Source organism: Geotrypetes seraphini, chromosome 6 (genome assembly GCF_902459505.1).
Source record: "Geotrypetes seraphini chromosome 6, aGeoSer1.1, whole genome shotgun sequence".
NCBI classification, from domain to species: domain Eukaryota; kingdom Metazoa; phylum Chordata; class Amphibia; order Gymnophiona; family Dermophiidae; genus Geotrypetes; species Geotrypetes seraphini.
In genome coordinates, this window is record NC_047089.1 from 190,008,264 (window position 1) to 190,026,294 (window position 18,031).

Consider the following 18,031-nt stretch of genomic DNA (forward strand, 5'->3'; position numbering starts at 1 on the left):
AAATCATTTAAAGCAGAATTGAGAGAGGTACTTTTCAGGACAATGGTTGCATAAGAAAAATGTGCCAAAATTGAACTGGAAACCCCAAAACAAACTCAGCAAGTACTAAACACAATTGGTGGCATAACCATGAGAGGGAGCTTGTCCTCCCACTTTGAGCTTAGCCCCCCTCAAAATGAACATCTCCCTTGCTGTAGCAGGTGGGACATTTTGTTTTTCCATCATCTTGGTCCCAGTTTCTGCTTTTATCTATATTTTACTAATTCTCTTTCCAGACCTCGGGAACCTTGGTTACATCCACGCGGGAGTCCCGTGAGCTTGGGGGAATTCCTGCGGGAATCCTGTAAACCTGGGTGGATCCCCGCAGGAGTCCTGTAGACCTGGGGGGATCCCTGTGGGAGCCCCGCAATCCCCATTCCCGTGCAGACTAGAGAATGACACGGGGAAAAAAATCTGTCCCCGTCTCTGCCCCATCACCGGACCACCGTCCCCTTCACCACCCCATCCCCGTCGTCCTCTTCCCATCCCTATTCCCGCAGCATCCACCCTTCCCTCTCGCCACTTCACCGCCCTTCAGCAGCCCGAGAATCTCCCTTCTTCCCCCTTACCTTCACAGCATAAAGAAACTTAAGGGAGGGAAGGCGCGCAGCCCCTTCCCTCTCTCCCTACCTACCTCCGGCCAAATCTATCTACCTCCCTCCCCCTTACCTTCACGGTGCTTTAGAAAATAAACTGATGCTGGCGGAGCCTGCCTGTGTCGCCCTGCAGTCGCGTATGTGTGGGCGGAAGCTTCTCCTCTGACAATTGTCATTTTATAAACACAAATAAAACAGAGCAAGGTTCAATAAAACCCATCTCCTCTCCCTTTCACAAATATCCCCTTTCACTATTGTGAAAACTGAACAAACCAAATTACTACAGAATGCTACATAGAAAAATCAAACTAACAGAATACTTTAGTCACACATGGCAAGAATAATGTTAGGGAAGTGCAACTTTACTAGGGCAACTGTCCCCTGGTCAGAGAGAGAGCCCTATGCCAGCTGGAAGCTAAAGAAGCACAGCCTGGACTTTGCGGTCCCCAGTTGTGTCTAATACCAGCTCGAGCAGGATACATATTTCAAATCTGAAATGTTCTAATAACAAAATATAAAATAAATTATATTCTTTTTCTTTTTGTTGTCTGGTAATTTTATTCTTCAAATCACATTGGTCTCAGGCTTTGGTTTTAGGTTCCTTCTGTCTTCATCGTGGCATGGCTGGCTCCTGAAGGTAAAATAGGCACAAGAGGAGCTGGGGAGAAGATGCCGAGTCTGACACAGGCACAATTTTTTTTCCACAGGAGTAAGACTTTTCACCGCTCCCATGGGGCGGTAAAAGGTCTTGTCCCCATTCCCGTGGGGCGGAGAAAGGTGTTGTCCCCATTCCTGTGGTAAACCAGTTGCAAATATCTTCATTCCTGCGGATTTACTGCGGTGACCCGCAGTTTACCGGGGTAAACGGTCCCCTTGTCATTCTCTAGTGCAGACCTCTAGTTCCTAGCTCCAGGATAAAGGCTGTCTTATCCAAAGACTTGTCAATCTAGCAGTGTTTCTCAACTCGGTCCTAGAGTACCTCTTACCAGTCAGGTTTTCAGGATATCCACAGTGAATATGCATAAAAGAAATTTGCATATGATGGAGGCAGTGTATGCAAATCAAGTTTATGCATGTTCATTGTGGATTTCCTGAAAACCTGACTGGCAAGGGGGTACTCCAGGACCGAGTTGAGAAATTCTAGAGCGTGACATAACTCAAGCCGGCAGGTCTGGGAGAGTTCGTGTTGAGGACGCTGAGCTGACGGTTTTGTGGTGTGGGCGTGCTTTCCTTCCTAAGTGTGAGCGTGACGTCAGCGAGTCTCTATAAGGCAGAGAGCGCGGGCACTTTCCTCCCGGTCAGTTTCTCCTGTTCTCGAGGGTGAGAATCTGCTGTTCCTATGGCAACGCTCACCCCTATCGGGCTATTACGTTCTATATGCCGGGTTACAGCGCGTATACAGAGCCACCGCCTGCACCTCACAGCCGCTAGGTAAGAAAGCGGGAAAGGGTTTCCGTTCCTCTCACCCCCCTCCCCAGCAACTATGTTCTCTACTACTACGCTGCTCTGTCTCCCGTTTCCTGCTCTGCCTGCAGGAGTACACTTGTTCATCCTTGAGAGAAGGTCTTGCTCTGTTCTCCCTGTCTTTGGGAAGAGGAAGGGGAGAATTTGGGCATAGGGAGGTTCTGAATTGCGAAGGAGCTACCTTCTGATCACCCACATCCTTAACTCTGCTGGGCCAGCTATTAGCTTTATGCCTTTGCTTTGGGATTTAGGGCTATTTTTTTTTAACCTTAGTGCTGGGGCTCCAGAACCTGAGTGTAATCTGTTAAGGACTTTCTAATCTATGCGGATTTTCTAGCTTCTGTTCAGCGGATGTGGTGACTCCACTAGTGGAGGAGAATGGAAATTGCAAGGTGGCTGACGAAATCCTGCAGCTCGGTTGCATGGCTATAGTCTCTTCCCTGTCCACTTTTCATAGACGTTTCTTTTTCTTGCCTTCCCTTAAATATAGATAGATAGATAGATAACCAGAAAGAAAATTACAGAGAAGCAATACATAAGTAACGAATACTGACAATGTTTTGCATTTCATTCAAGAAATAGCAATATTCCTCCCTCTATCTGTTCCTTTTTTAAATGATATTTTGATGTAGCCTCTAAAAAGAGATAATGGGAACCAAAGCTGTCACAAATCAAGGAAGCCCAAGGTAGTCCTTATTTGTTTTTATGTAGAGCTTTCATCCACTCCTGTGTCCTAAGACAAACCTCGGGCTCTGTACCTTCTACCGATTTCATCTATTGCTTGTAACCCTTGTTTGTTTTCCTCAGGATTTAGCTTGTGCTTTCTGTTCAGTATCACTCAGATAGCTCAGCTTTATACTTTTCCACTGACATTGTTTTAATTTGGTCCCTTCCCAATGATAATCATTCTCTGTCCTTTGCTCCATTGCTGTTCCTATGTAGGCCCACAATTTTATTTTATGAATTTTAACATTTCTTATATACCGCCTGAAAGCTATTAAATTGGTGTACATTTAGGTTCATAACATAACATTAGTGTTTCATACATAGAATATTCCATACCGGATCTGCTTAGCCACTTTACTTTCTCAGGATGTCTAATCTAGATTGAGTACCCAGCAGATTCTAAAGCGTTAGATGCATTAACCCCCCCCCAAAAAAAAAAAAAAAAAAATACCCCAAACAAACTCAAAAAGCTGTGGAATTGCTTACACCTAGTTGTACAACAAGTCTCTCACTGTTCTGTTAGAAAAGACTACAGCATATCAATATTCTTTGGCTGTCATGTTGAGCATAGCAAAGTTGTGATCTGATTTCAAGTTTCTCTTAATCTAAGTCCTGACCCACGGTTTATCTCTGCCCTACTAGGACTCGCAGATACTACTAGTCCGAGAAAGGTTAGTCTTTCATCAGCTTTCCCATTTAAAGATTCCAAATTTAAATCTTCTGCTGTTCTAGGGGAGATTAAACAAATAAGGGCATATGTAACACAAGGCAAAGGTTTTTATGTTCTTAATGGTTTATCTAATGAAATCTACAATAGTAATACCTTAGTGGCACTGTAGTTTTCTATGATATGTGGTTAGTGGCTGGCTGAAGCTGAATCTATCTATCCAAAAACTTTTTGCCAAAACTGTTTCTGCAACTGAAACTTTAAGTTTGGCTATGTGAATGTGAACCACTGAGGACTACTGGGGATTGTTGGAGCTTGCAGCCTGCATCCTTCTGCTAAACCCACAGTATCCAAGCTGGGCTATAGTAATTTAAAATGAAAGACTGTTTACCTACAAGTAAAACAGCCTCCATACACATGGACTGCAGCCAATGAAAAATGACATTAAAAGCACAGTGCTTTTACAGTGGCTGATTTAATGCTGCACTGGAAGTGATACTCCACAGAGAGCAAGGACAACATACTTTATGATATATTTGCTGAATGTGATGTGTTCTGTAAATTATGTATAGGCTGTGGGAACTATGTATGACAGCAGGAACAGTTATTTTACAGACTTGATCAAAACAAGTTGGGGGACGAATGTGGGACATATAGGTTGGAAAGAATTCCACGAGCCAAGTGTATCAGACTTGAAGGGTAGATGACCATTGAATGGAGAAGTACCCAAGCATTCAGCTAGTTTGGAAAGAATTAATGAAACTGTATGGTTAGATGCCACTGAACAGATTTCAAGCATAGCTATTACAGTTTATCTAGAATGCTGTGGCCATAGGTATGGCTATATAATGAAATAGTAATGAAACACCAGCTATTAGCAAATAACATGGTTCAGTCACTAGGTGTCATGGTATGTAGCAACTATTAGGAAAGCTGTATGATTCTATTACTAGTTTTCACAGTAGATTTTAGAGTAAATCAAACAAAAGTCATTTGACTCAAGACCAGCCCAACAGGGATAGGTAAGAGTGGTGGTGATGGGTGGGTGGAGTTGTGTAATAGGGGAAGCATGTGAAAAATGCCTCATGGAACTATTCTCGATTCCTCTTCATGTGTGTCTTGTTTTTGTCTGACCAAGAGAGTAATGAAAAGGGGAGAATGAATTTGAAAAGAGCAAGTAAGTCATGATGCAGTGTTCAGTATAGCAAAACTTGTATGCTTCAGGAACTGAAACTATGTCTCCCATAGCAAGCATTAGGCCATTTCTTTTCTGTGGAACACCCACTTTGATCTGCCCATTTTTGAACTGTCTTCTCATTGATTTTATTCTCTGTACCAAATTTGTCTTCAGTTATTGCAGAGCTGTTTTGCTCCTAGGCTTCTTAACTCTTTTTATATAAAGTTTCTTTCTAATCCTGTGTTGGGCTGGAAAGAAGAAAGAGCACCCAGGACTTTGAATATTAAAAAACCCATAGATTTTGCTACTTATTCATGTTAAGCTGTGGGTTTTGCAAAACTGTCTGATTTTTGTTTTGGAAGTGAGTTTGATCACCAGAGAGAAATCACAATTTGGACCTCAATACTTCTCCAATCCCCATTACTATCTGATAGTTGTATAACTCAGAGCAGGTATAGACTCCAATAGTTTTTGAAGTATACATGTATTACTATTGCATAACAGGGAGTGCATTTATATTCCAGAATGTGCCCCTTTAAAATTGTGTGCAAGCTGCATACAAATAAGTAGTGCCTGGATGCTGATTTGTACATGTTAACGTTCTAAAATCACCTCCCTAATCTTCTGTAGTACTACAGTAGTGAGAAGTTTTTGAGTCAAATGAGTTTTATTGCTTGAATTGTTATGCAGGATTTTATCTTCATTCTGGGTTTAATACCCTTCCTGTATTAATGACAGCAGCATTGTTGCATGATCCTTTTTCTTTCCGAGGCTAAGTATTTCAGATATCAGGTTGGGACTTGTTATTGGGTTATGGCCCTCTCCGCTTCTTGTAGTGCTGCCATGATTTTTTTTCTGATGTGCTAGCCAGGCATTTCCTTGCTCTGGGATCCTAGAGACAGTGATAATTTGGATAGATTTTCCCTAGATTCCCCAGAACTTTTCTCCAATGACTTGATCATCACATCGTTTGTAGTGTGAGCGCCAACTGTGCACTTATGAGCTCTGCCTGGGAAGAAGAGTCTTGGTTATCATGCTCTCTGCATATAAGGAACACCTGGCTACAGGGAGGAGGTAAAATGTATGGAGTAGGGTGGCAGCACCTGATTGCAGTGTTTTGTAATATGGTTTATTAAAATTTGTTATACTGCTTCAGTTGCATATGCAAGTCAAAGTGGTATACAATTATAAATAAATGAGCAAAGGAAAGGAACAACAAAATTTAATAGAAAAGAACCAGAGTAGAAATCATAAGGTTAAGAACTACCGTTAGTCTTCTAGGCTAACACCATGGCATACCAAATGATCATCCGAAAGTAGAAATAAGAGATTTCAGATTACTCATAAAAATTTTAAGTGTTCAGAGCACAAAGGAAAGTGTTAAATTGTTCCATAGGAAAGGTGCTGAAAAAAAGAACGCAGTGTTCCTGGCCCATTTCCATCTTGCTTAAGGAAGATGTGGGAGCACTTGATGATTGTTTAGTGAACACAATGTGCAGGCAGGTATTTAGGGTGAAAGATGGGCAGGTGTTAGTTAGGTGCCATCGACTCGTGTTCGAGTCCTAGTGATTTGATGAATTACAGATAGTCCGATAAGGTCCTCCAGCATCATCCCATGGTTAATTTCAACATGTCCAGCCATCTGATTACAGATCGCCCTCTTCGCCTGGTTCCTTCAATCTTCCCAAACATAATGTCCTTCTCCAATGATCTTTCTCTTCTGACGGTACAACCAAAATAAGACAGTCATAACATCATCAATTGGGTTTTGAAAGATATAGTTGGTTTGATCTCTTCCATAATTGATTGTTAGTTCTTCTGGCAGTCCATGGCATGCATAAAATCCTTCAGCACCAAAGCTCAAAAGAGTCAACCTTTTTTTTCTGGGCAGGTGTACCATTATGTAATATCTTAACAGTTAAGATAACATCTGATCCCTGCACAGCAACCATGACTCTTGGAGCTATGAAAGCATAAGGAGGGAGGCCAGAGTGAGAAGGTGACAGAACTAGGACTACGAAAGCACAGGAAAAGAATCCTGAGGGCAGAGGTATAAGTAGCGGGTGCTGTCTAGAAGAGTAACAGCCTTTGTAGATAAAGGATCTTTTGAACAGTGTAGTACCCATAACTCCCATGATGTTTTGGCAAATGTATAGGAGTACAGCAGCCATATGGCTAATACAGAGCAATTATGACATGCAGCGTAAAACTATATGAGGAAAAGATGGATCAGGGACACAGGATACCTCAAGTAAACCTGGAGAGAAATTGGGGTAAGGCTGAGAGTGAGCAGTGAGCGCTGGAATGGGGAAGGAGAAGGGGTGGAACATCTTAAGTACCTGGAAGAAATGAGACTAGGTAGTGGTGACCTCTCTACACCAAGGACAAAAGTGACCACAGATCCAGTTCTGGGTTCTATTTTTCCTTTAGTATTAGCATTAGTTTTGTTCTGCGATTGGACAATCTCAACAAAATTGATTAAGAATACAGAGTCTGACCTTCTTAAAGTTTTCCCTATCTTTCCCTTTATTTACCAAAGTGAGAAGTTCTCTAGTTTTCAAATTTGTCTGGAAAATACTTGTGACCTTAATCTATCTGTACAAGTGCTACTACAATTGGACTAAGTGAAAGGAAACCTAGATGCTTCACTTGGTGTAAATGGCAGCTGTGACATTTTCAACTGAGCTCTAAATTTAGCCTCCTATGCTGAATTCTTCATACTGTATGAAGAGTCTGATTTGCTAGAATGTCTTGGCAGCGGTTCCTGTAGTCCAGTTTGGTCTAGGCATAACTGAAGTTGCCTTGTCATCCACTTGCTGCTGGAGTAGATTTCATGTAAAGTGTAGCAGGAGGTGAAAAATTAAGCAAAGGTTTGCACTAAAACGTGCAATTAAGTTAACCAGTCATATTTATATAGGCCTTTTTGTGCAAATTTAGCTGTTATACTGTACAGTTCAATGTGTTCTCATAGAATGCAGAAAGTAAACTTGTCTTATTGCAAACCCATCTCATCTGAGGTTGACAGCAGTGCCTGGGGGATGGGAAGCATTCTTAACTGATTGTGTACGGTGGTACCTAAAAGTAAAATGGTTTTTTTGTTAATGCTGTAGGATATTCTAAATGTTTGGTGGTGGTCAAACACTGAAAAATGATATTGTAAGACAGACTTTGGTTAACTCTATCTTCTTTGCCTTATTTTTAGGATATAAGAAATCTGAACTGTGGGTTGGGGGGGACTTTATGTGTAATAGAATGCATTCTTGTGTTGTATGTGGCATGCAAGAAAGTGACTGACTTGCTCTGGATCTTGTATGCAGCAGTAGTGTCTTGTCAGTTTTTAGCTTGGTAATCTATGGATTGCAAATATAATGCACTCCTGTAATCTTCTGCAATCTTCTGCCTGGGGTCAACCACCACACTGCCTCTGGTGGTGTGCGATAAGAGTAGAACTGAAATAGAAGTTGCTTAAGCAGACTGCTCTCTACATAGAAGCGATTTATTGTCCATGGCATGTCTTTACTGTTTCCTTTGCTGTTTTCTTTTAAAAGCCATCACTAAAGTTGCGAAATTTAAAACTCAAGTCACAGCTGCTTTTAATATTATCTTTGCCAACAAGATGTCACTTTAAGTATACGGTAATCTCTTTAACGTGGGTGAAATGATTTATTGACTGGCAAAAAAAGTATATAGCCTTAATAATCAAATATTGCCAGTCATAATTTTGGCCAGATATATATACATTAACTACAAATTCAATTTGGCCAGATGTATATATATATTAACTACAAATTCAAGGCATTATATACTTTAAAGTCTTAATCAAATCAATTTTTGCTTATATATACATATATATAAGCAAAAATTTTGACTGGCAATATTTGATTTGATTTAGACTTTAAAGTATAATGCCTTGAATTTGTAGTTAATCAAGTTTCTATATGATTTTATGTCCAAATTTAGAAATTTGGGGATAATTTATCACTTTTCATGAAATCTTTTCTTAAATATTTAATTTCATGTTTTTAGGTTGAGGTTGTGTAATAAAAATGATTCATATTCTAGCTGATTTCAGAGCAGTTCTCTAATGTTTGATCTTGGTTAGGTTGGTTTACTGTAATTCTATGTTGAAATCTATTTTATTAATCAACAGTAAGTACAACAGCAATAATAACCATGGAATGCAGTTTCATCAAACACCCACGGAGGACTGGACTCTTATGTCCTCCCCGGACCCACCATACCCCCACCCCCCAACAAAGAAAACCCTACCTCCCACCCACCCCTCCCCTACTGTAATTCATTGCTCTTGAGTTTACCTTTGTTAATGTTTAAGGCTCTCTAAGAGCTCTTCAGCCCAAATGTTGGCTGGCATTTTTTTCTTTTTAGCACATTATCCCTGTTCTTTCTTTACTACACTGGTTACCAGTGTATTGACAAGTTTTTAAGATAATCTGTCTTATTTTTCTGATGAAACACCTTATTGTTTTGACTTCGCTGAAGAAGCCATGTATACTTGCCAGAACACTGCACTCTGAATGTGCTAAGCTCATAACAATTGCCTGCTGCTCAATTGGCTAGCAGAGACATGAAGTAGAACTTTGTTGGGAATGAAATAACCTGGTAGTGGAAACTAGAAAATTATTGCAGCTTCAGGAAACAGTTGAAGCTATTTCTATCCAGTCAGACTTTTGGAAACAAGAGTTTTAGTGATGGAAGAAAAGTTGTAAGCTTAGCCATGTATTGTTTTTATTCTAGTTCTGTTTTGCTTTAACTATGATCGATTCAGTAATTTGTATGTTTGTACCTCACGTACACCTGTGGATAGCTCTGAACTATAAATGTTTAAATAATATTTAACTCTGTTTTTATCAGGATATAAGGACTGTTCTGATTCTTAAACTTGTCTTGAAACAATTCAGATTCTACTGCATTTTAAGGGGCTTTAGACAGAAGCATTACAGCATATTCATTTCTTTTCTTGCAGACATGAAGCAGTCATCATTTCTGGAAGGAAACTGGCACGACAAATCAGGCAGGAAGCTCGGCATGATGTGGAACAGTGGGTAGCAGCTGGTAACAAGAGACCCCACCTCAGTGTAGTTCTAGTTGGGGAAAATCCCTCAAGTCACTCCTATGTACTTAACAAGACAAAAGCTGCTGCTGATGTAGGTAGGGTCATCCTTACTGTTTTCCTATTAACATGGTTTGGTTTCTCTACCCTTCCAAAAAACTAGTCACGTCTTGCATTGTATGATATTAATGTCTTGGAACTATTGCTGCAGACCCTCTAGAGAATACCTTTAGGCAGCAAATGTTCTGTACACTTCTTAAATTGATTGTGCCCTTTGAGCAGTGATTGCAGCCATGAAGGATAACATTTTTATCCATCCCAAACAAGGAATGCATCTGTTACTCTTGGATGATTTCTGTGCAACTGCACAATGCAGAATTTGCACAGAATTCCCCTTCTGTTTAGAATTTTACACAGAGATCAAGAAGGCATGACTGGCACTGAAGACTGCAATGCACCTGCTAGCTTGCCCCTTATTTCGCCTCTCATTCTGCTCTCTTCCTGATGCAATTTAGCAGTAGCAGAGGATGAGAATGACTGACTGAATGTTGGGACATGTTCTTTGCTGTGCTAGCTCTGACCTACTGAATTTGAATGGCATCCCATTAATTTCAAATTCAGCAATCAGAAGCAGTGTGGCAGAGGATATGACCCAGCATGCAGCTGCTCACCTTCTCTGTTTGTGCTAAAGAGTTTGGGGGAAGAAGGGGTGTGCATACCAGGGTGGGAGAACTTAGAGCCTGATTCACTAAACTCACCAATCCTGTAACGATCGTCGCTAAACCAGTTTGACTTCTTTTGCGATCATTCGTGTTCCCCGACCCAATTCACAAAACTGCTGTCCGATGTGCTTTTCCGAGCACTCGCCCAATCTCTGATCCGAGCAGACTAATGAGGGGAAATGCCTTGCAAAAGTAGGCAGCGATCAAATCACAAAGCAGAAGAAGAAATACCGATCGGGTTTGCAGATCCGAAAAAGAGCAACTGCTGAGGACCAGTCGCTCACTATCCTTGCTGATTCTTCTGCCCTGAAATATCAGTATTGAGGTTACAATTCCGCATAAAACTATTAAAAATAACTATAAAATAACTTTAAATATTCTGTATCATGCGCATTGCGAGCATGTGTGTTTAAAGCGTGTTGAAGTTCTGTTCGATACATGCCCGTAGTCTGCCTACACAAAAATATAAGGCACGGCGGCAGTCACAAATCTTTCCTTTTAAAAAATTACCAACTAGTAGGGCCAGCACTAGTAAACTCCATCCACCCCTCCCCCTTCCTAATGATGTGTGTGAATAAACCACACCCACTAACTACGTAATAAAGCGCGAAGAACAAGCGCATTGGTACATTGCATCAAGAACCAACAAGAATACTCTGCGCATAAGAACATAAGAAATGCCTTCATTGGATCAGACCGAGGTCCATCAAGTCCGGCTCTCCGCTCACGCGGTGGCCCATTTAGGTTCTCTATTATGAAAACCTGAAATTACCGTATCCCTCAATATGATTTGCAAGAAGGTGTATATCCAACTTGTGCTTGAAACCCCGAAGAGTAGTCTCCGCCACAACATCCACAGGAAGAGAATTCCAAGCGCCCACCACTCGTTGTGAGAAACAGAACTTCCTGGCATTCGTCCTAAACCTGCTGCCACCCAGTTTCAGGCTGTGACCTCTTGTCCGTGTCACATCTGAAAATGTTAGTAATGCTGCTTCTTGGTCTATTTCATCCAATCCTTTTAATATTTTAAAAGTCTCTATCAAATTGCCTCTCAGTCTTCTCCTCTCGAGTGTGAACAGTCCCAGTTTCCAGAGGCGTTCTTCATAACTCAAATTTTTCATTCCTTTGACTAGTTTCGTGGCTCGCCTTTGCACCTTCTCCAACATAGCTATATCCTTCTTGAGGTAAGGAGACCAGTGTTGGACACAGTATTCTAAGTGTGGTCTGACCATTGCTCTATAAAGTGGCATTATGACTTCTTCCGATCTACTCGTGATCCCATTCTTAATCATGCCCAACATCCTGTTTGCTCTCTTTGCCGCCGCCGCACATTGCATTGATGGCTTCAGGTTTCTGTTAATCAGTACCCCCAGCATGCGTTTCAATTGCTCTTATAGTGATCAATTCAGTCGCTGTAGGGCTTGCATCCGATCAGATCATTTGCATGTAAATTTGTTTGTGTATTGGTCACTCAGCAAAAAATGGCCAGAAAATCGGCCAACAACGATCCCGTTGGTAAGTTTAGTGAATTGAGCCCATAGTGCGTGAGAGGAAATCAAAGGCACAAGTTGAGATACTTACCAAAGGTAAGGAGTGGGAGTTGGAGAAAAGAGATGGGACTACTGGAGTAATGTGTGTGTGTGGGGGGGGGGGAAGGGGAAGGGGGGGCAGAGTTTGATATAGAAATTGTGGAATGCATGCCCTGAGAATGCATCCTGAGCAACAGGGAATAGCATTAACATAGTAGAACTTAAAGATGGATTGGATAACTTCCTGAAAGATTTTCCCAAGTCTATTATTAAGATGAACTCGGGAAAACCCACTGCTTTTTCCTAGGATAAACAGCATAAAAGCTGTTCTTTAACAACTCTCTAGACCGGCATAGGCATCTCACAAGCGGGTTATATCTCCTCATGACCAGTAGGTGGAGACTGAAACAAATCTTTGGAATGGTACTTAATAGGTTACTCCCCCTAATTACCTCAGTCTTCTGTCTCCAGCAGGTGTGAGTGAGTTGTACCCATCTCCTTTCTGTAGGACTAATGGATTTTGTTCAGGACTCCTAGTCCCTATTTTTGTGCCAGACTGAGCTTGGGTGGGCCCTGTTTGGGGGTCCGTTTGACCTTGGGGGTGCCAAATCCGGCGGGTCTCGTGTTGGGTCCCTCCACCTCCCCAACATTTTTTTTAGAGGTGCCTCATCAGTAAGCCTTGCCCCTAATTCAAGTAAGGCATTCTGCTTTGAGAACTAGTTCTGTGTGAAAAAAAAAAATCCTGAGGCAGTGCCGGTCTGAAGGGTTGCTTTCCCTTTAAATTTAATGTATTTTACTGTATTTTTCAAGTAACCGGCATTTTTCTTTAGTTAGGTCGCTTATGGAGCAATGAGCACTTCACAGGGCAAGAAGTGCTCATTTTGCTCCAGATGCGAGGCACTCGTGGCTGGTCTGTGTAAGCGCTGCACAGGCCGGAGCAGTGGAGGAGGAGCCTTGTGAGTCGGCAGCTGACAGCGGGGAAGCCCGGCTTTCCCCAGCCGCCGGTGAGGGTGAAAAGGGATTTCCTCAGCTGCCACCGGTGAGGGTAAAAAGGATTCCCTTACCGCTGAAGTGGCTGGGGATTCCCTCATAGCTGTTTCTCTCACAGCTGATGCTGGCTTGCCTGCTTTAGCGGCTGGGACAGTTCAGGCTTTCTAGCTGCTACAGGCCCTGGAGGGGTTATTTTCACAACTTCGCCATTTTTGGTGGGAAGACCCTCCAGTTTCTTTGCAGCCTCAGGTGACATTCTCCCTGTCTTGGTAAAACAGGGGCAGGTGAGGACCTGGACCCTTGGGGAGACCTCCAGGATCCTCTTGAGGGGACGGCTACTGGTGCTGGAGATTTGGTTTTTCCGTCTACCAGCAAGGAGGCATCCGTTGTGTGCCTTTTTCAGAGAGACGAGCTCCCAGATCTGATTCAGCAGGTCTCCTCGGTGTTGCACTTTGAGGATGCACCACCTGAGACCCTGCGTGTGGAAGATCCTGTTAAGGGGATCCGCTCTGCGTCCTGCTCTTTTCCTATGCAGTGGAAAACACCAGAGGCGCCATTTTGGTTTATGCACTCCATGGAGGCGTATAAGACTACCTTGAAGACGCCAGTGGTGGAAGCGGTGGTCTCGGCTATTGCGGCTATTGCTAAGTGGCATACTGTGCCCGTAGAGGGTGGTTCTGCTTTACGGGACTCTGAGGAGTGTAAATTGAAGGCCATTCTTAAGCAGAATTTTAATGTCTCTGCCTTGGGAGTCCAGGTGGCTATTTGTGGGGGGCTCGTAGCTCGGGCCTTTTTTCAGTGGGTTGAGCGTGTCCTTGACCGTGAGTCTGACTGGCCCTTGGTGGATCAGGAGGTGGCAAAGATTGAGATAGCAGTCTCTTTCCTCTCAGACGCCCTCTATGACTTGGCGCGGACGTCTGCCAAGTCTATGATTTTTGGGATGACCGTTCGTTGTACCTTGTGGCATCGCGCTTGGCCGGCAGATGCGGCGTCCAAGACTAAACTTACTAAATTTCCCTTTAGGGGGTCTTTTTTGTTTGGAGAGGATTTGGATAAGTTAGTTCAGACTCTGATGGACTCTAAAGTTCCCTGCCTACCTGAAGACCGTGCTCGCCTGGCTGTTAGGGGTGGTACTGCTCGTGGACGTTTGAGGGAGTTCCGCAGATATCGCCTTGGGTGTGGGGCTGCTCCCTTCTCCTCTTCTGGGTTTTCCAGGGGTCGTTTCTTTCAGGGCATGCAGTCCTTTCGGGGGGCTTGTCGAGGAGTTGGAATCTCTCCGCCTGTGCCCTGTCCTGTCCAATGACTCGTTGCTGGTGCCCCCACTGATTCCGGTGGGTGTCTGGCTGTGTGATTTTTCTCCAAAATGGGCAGAAATCACTTCCAATCGGTGGATATTGGAGGTGATTCAGGACGGTTATGCCCTGGGGTTTGCTCACTCCCTGCCAGATCTTTTTCTAGTTTCGCTTTGCCAGGCACCGTAGAAGAAGCAGGCTTTTTGCCAGACCCTTCAAAGATTGTTAGATCTCAGCAGTAGTTCCAGTCCCTGTTCAGGAGTGTTTGTGGTGCCCAAAAAAGAGGGGACTTATTGACCCATCTTAGATTTGAAGGGAGTCAACAGGTACTCAGGGTTCCTTCTATTCGCATGGAGACATTGAGATCAAATCTGGCGGTTCAGCCGGGGGAGTTTCTGACCTCTCTCGATTTGACGGAGGCTTACTTGCATGTTCCAATCAGGGCCTCCCATCAGCTTTTCCTTACTGCACTTCTTTGATGGAGTAAACAGGCAGATAGACAAGGGCAACCCGGTTGACATTGTATATCTGGAGTTTCAGAAGGTGTTCAGGGTTCCACATGAACGACTACTTCGGAAAATTGCGAGCCATGGAATCGAGAGTGAAATACTCACGTGGATTAAAAACTGGCTGGAGCATAGGAAACAGAGAGTGGGGGTAAATGGACAATACTCGGACTGGAAGAGCGTTACCAGTGGGGTACCCCAGGGCTCAGTGCTTGGACCCGTTCTCCAACATCTTTATAAACATTGGTATGACAAGTGAGGTGATTAAATTTGCAGACGATATCATTGCATTGCCGAAACCTAAAGGACTGACCGCTTTTCTTGCACGGGTGATGCTCCTTGGTAAGAAAGCTATTTTGCTCAACTGGTTGTTCCCTGAACCTCCGTCTAATGCCCAATGGAGATCGTTGATGATTGTACATGCCTCCCTGGAGCGTAGACAACTTGGGGATCTGGATTTTATGCTTGGACGGTGATTTTGCTCTATCTGGGAACATTTTTGGATGGACCTTACTCCACGTACCCGCAGTAGACTTTTGAATTTATGATTTCTCTTTACTCTCTCTCCTTGTGGCTCTTCTATTGATGATGATGTGTGTTTTTGTGGGAATGGGGGATGGGGGGATGGTTGGGGTACTGCAGTATTTTGTGCACATTATTGAGAATCTTGTTGCTTGTTTTTGTATTATTTGCTAGCATTTTATTGAAAAACTTTAATAAACATATTTACACATAAAATTTGCAGACGATACGAAGTTATTCAGAGTAGTGAAGACGCAGGGGGATTGTGAAGATCTGCAACATGACATAATCAGGCTCGAGGAATGGCATCGACATGGGAGATGAGGTTCAACATGGATAATTGTAAAGTGATGCATGTAGGTAACAAGAATCTCATGTACGAATGCAGGATGTCTGGGGCAGTACTTGGAAAGACCTCCCAGGAAAGAGACTTGAGAGTTATGATCGACAAGTTAATAAGCCATCTGTGTAATGTGCGGCGGCGGTGAAAAGGGTGAACAGAATGCTAGGAATAATAAAGAAGGGGATCACAAACAGATCGGAGAAAGTTATCATGCTGCTGTACTGGGCCATGGTGCGTCTTCACCTGGAGTACTGCGTCCAGCACTGGTCGCCGTACATGAAGAAGGACGCCGTACTACTCGAAAGGGTCCAGAGAAGAGCGACTAAGATGGTTAAGGGGCTGGAGGAGTTGCTGTACAGTGAAAGATTAGAGAAACTGGGCCTTTTCTCCCTCGAACAGAGGAGATTGAGAAGGGACATGATCGAAACATTCAAGGTACTGAAGGGAATAGACTTAGTAGATAAAGACAGGTTGTTCACCCTCTCCAAGGTAGGGAGAATGAGAGGGCACTCTATCTAAAATTGAAAGGGGATAGATTCCGTACGAACCGTTCACCCAGAGAGTGGTAGAAAACTGAAATGCTCTTCCGGAGTCTGTCATAGGGGAAAACACCCTCCAAGGATTCAAGACAAAGTTAGACAAGTTCCTGCTGAACCGGATCGTACTCAGGTAGGGCTGGTCTTGGTTAAGGCGCTGGTCTTTAGCCAGAGGACCGCCGCATGAGCGGACTGCTGGGCACGATGGACTGCTGGTCTGACCCAGCAGCGGCAGTTCTTATGTTTGCGATCTTGGGTCAGCACTTTCAGTACTGTGCGCTTCCTTTCGGTCTGGCCACAGCTCCGCAGACATTCACCAAGGTTATGGTGATTGTTGCGGCAGCATTGTGCAAAGAGGGCATTCTAGTTCATCCCTACCTGGATGACTGGTTGATTTGAGTGAAGTTGTTGCACGAGAGCACTCAGGTCACGGCTCAGGTGGTGGAGTTCCTGCAGTGGCTGGGCTGGGTTGTCAACCTTTCCAAAAGTTGGTTGACCCCATCTCGGAGCTTGGAGCACCTTGGAGTTCTGTTCAATACCTCCTTGGGCAAAGTCTTTCTCCCAGAGGCCTGGGTAAGCAAATTGCAATCTCAGATTCACCTGCTTATGGCATCCCAGTGTCCTCGGGCGCAGGATTATTTTCAAGTCTTGGGGTCGATGGCGGCTTCCTTCGATGTGAGGTGAGCTCGGGCCCACATGCGTCCGCTTCAGTATGCTGTTCTTTGGAGGTCGCCCCAGAGGCACGGACTGAATCTTCCTGTTCCTCTGAGGGGCTTGGCTCACTGCAGTCTTCATTGGTGGCTCTAGACATCTCATCTAGTCCAAGGGGTGAGTCTGGATTAGCCACAGTGGATGGTGATGCTCACGGATGCCAGTATCCTTGGTTTGGGAGCTCAGTGTCTCGGTTACTCAGCTCAGGGCACCTGGTCCACGGAGGAGGCAACCTGGTCGATCAAAGTTCTGGAAACCAGAGCCATCCGTCTGGCGCTCTTAGCCTTCCAATCCTTCTTGATGGGCAAGTCAGTTCTGGTTCTTTCAGACAATGCCACAGTGGTAGCCTATTTAAGTTGTCAGGGGAGCACCAAGAGCACTCTGGTGGTGCAAGAGGCGGCTCTGCTCATGGTCTGGGCAGAGTCTCATCTTCAGGACATCTCTGCCTCCCACATAGCTAGAGTGAAGAATGTTCAAACGGACTTTCTAAGTCGTCGCGTATTAGATCCCGGAGAGTGGTGTCTAAGTCACGTGGCTTTTCAGTTGATAGTGCCAGCTTGGGGTCAGCTCCTCATGGACCTGATGGCCACGAGTGTCAATGCCAAAACACCCCGCTGCTTCAGTCGACGCAGAGACTGTTAGGCCGAGGGTCTGGATGCTGTGGTCCAACCATGGCCAACAAAGGGTATGGTGTACGTGTTCCCTCCATGGCCATTAGTGGGCAGAGTTCTTCTTCGCATTGTGCCTTGTGATTCTGGTGGCCCTGGATTGGCCCAGACGTCCCGTGGTATGCGGACCTGGTGAGGCATCTGGTAGCGGATCTTCTGCCTCTCTTGCCCGACCTTCTGACTCAGGGTTCTATTCCCATGTTCAATCTGGGTCCCTTATGTCTTGAAAAGGAACGCTTAGGTAAGGAGGGGTATTCAGATAGTCATCTCAATCCTGTTGAGGTTCCGGAGAGTTTCCACTTCTCGAGCTTATGTGCGGGTTTGGTGTGTATTTGAGGAATGGTGCGCTGCGTGTGGAGTGGTCTCTTTTCACACTTCCCTACCTAACATCTTAGAGTTTTTGCAGGATGGCCTGGACAGGGGCCTGGCTTGGTCTTCTCTTCGGGTTCAGCTTGTGGCATTGTCAGCCTAT

At 44.1% G+C, this 18,031-nt stretch overlaps 1 protein-coding gene across 1 annotated transcript in view; it reads left to right on the forward strand.

The window, feature by feature from the left end:
* Window positions 1–1,907: 1,907 nt before the first annotated feature.
* The window catches only part of MTHFD2 (methylenetetrahydrofolate dehydrogenase (NADP+ dependent) 2, methenyltetrahydrofolate cyclohydrolase), a 34,956-nt gene continuing 18,832 nt past the window's right edge, over window positions 1,908–18,031 (forward strand). The window contains exons 1-2 of the mRNA XM_033950477.1: window positions 1,908–2,066; window positions 9,654–9,838. Of these exons, the coding sequence (XP_033806368.1) occupies window positions 1,975–2,066; window positions 9,654–9,838 (277 nt within the window). The 5' untranslated portion in view covers window positions 1,908–1,974. The remainder of the gene's footprint in view (window positions 2,067–9,653; window positions 9,839–18,031) is intronic.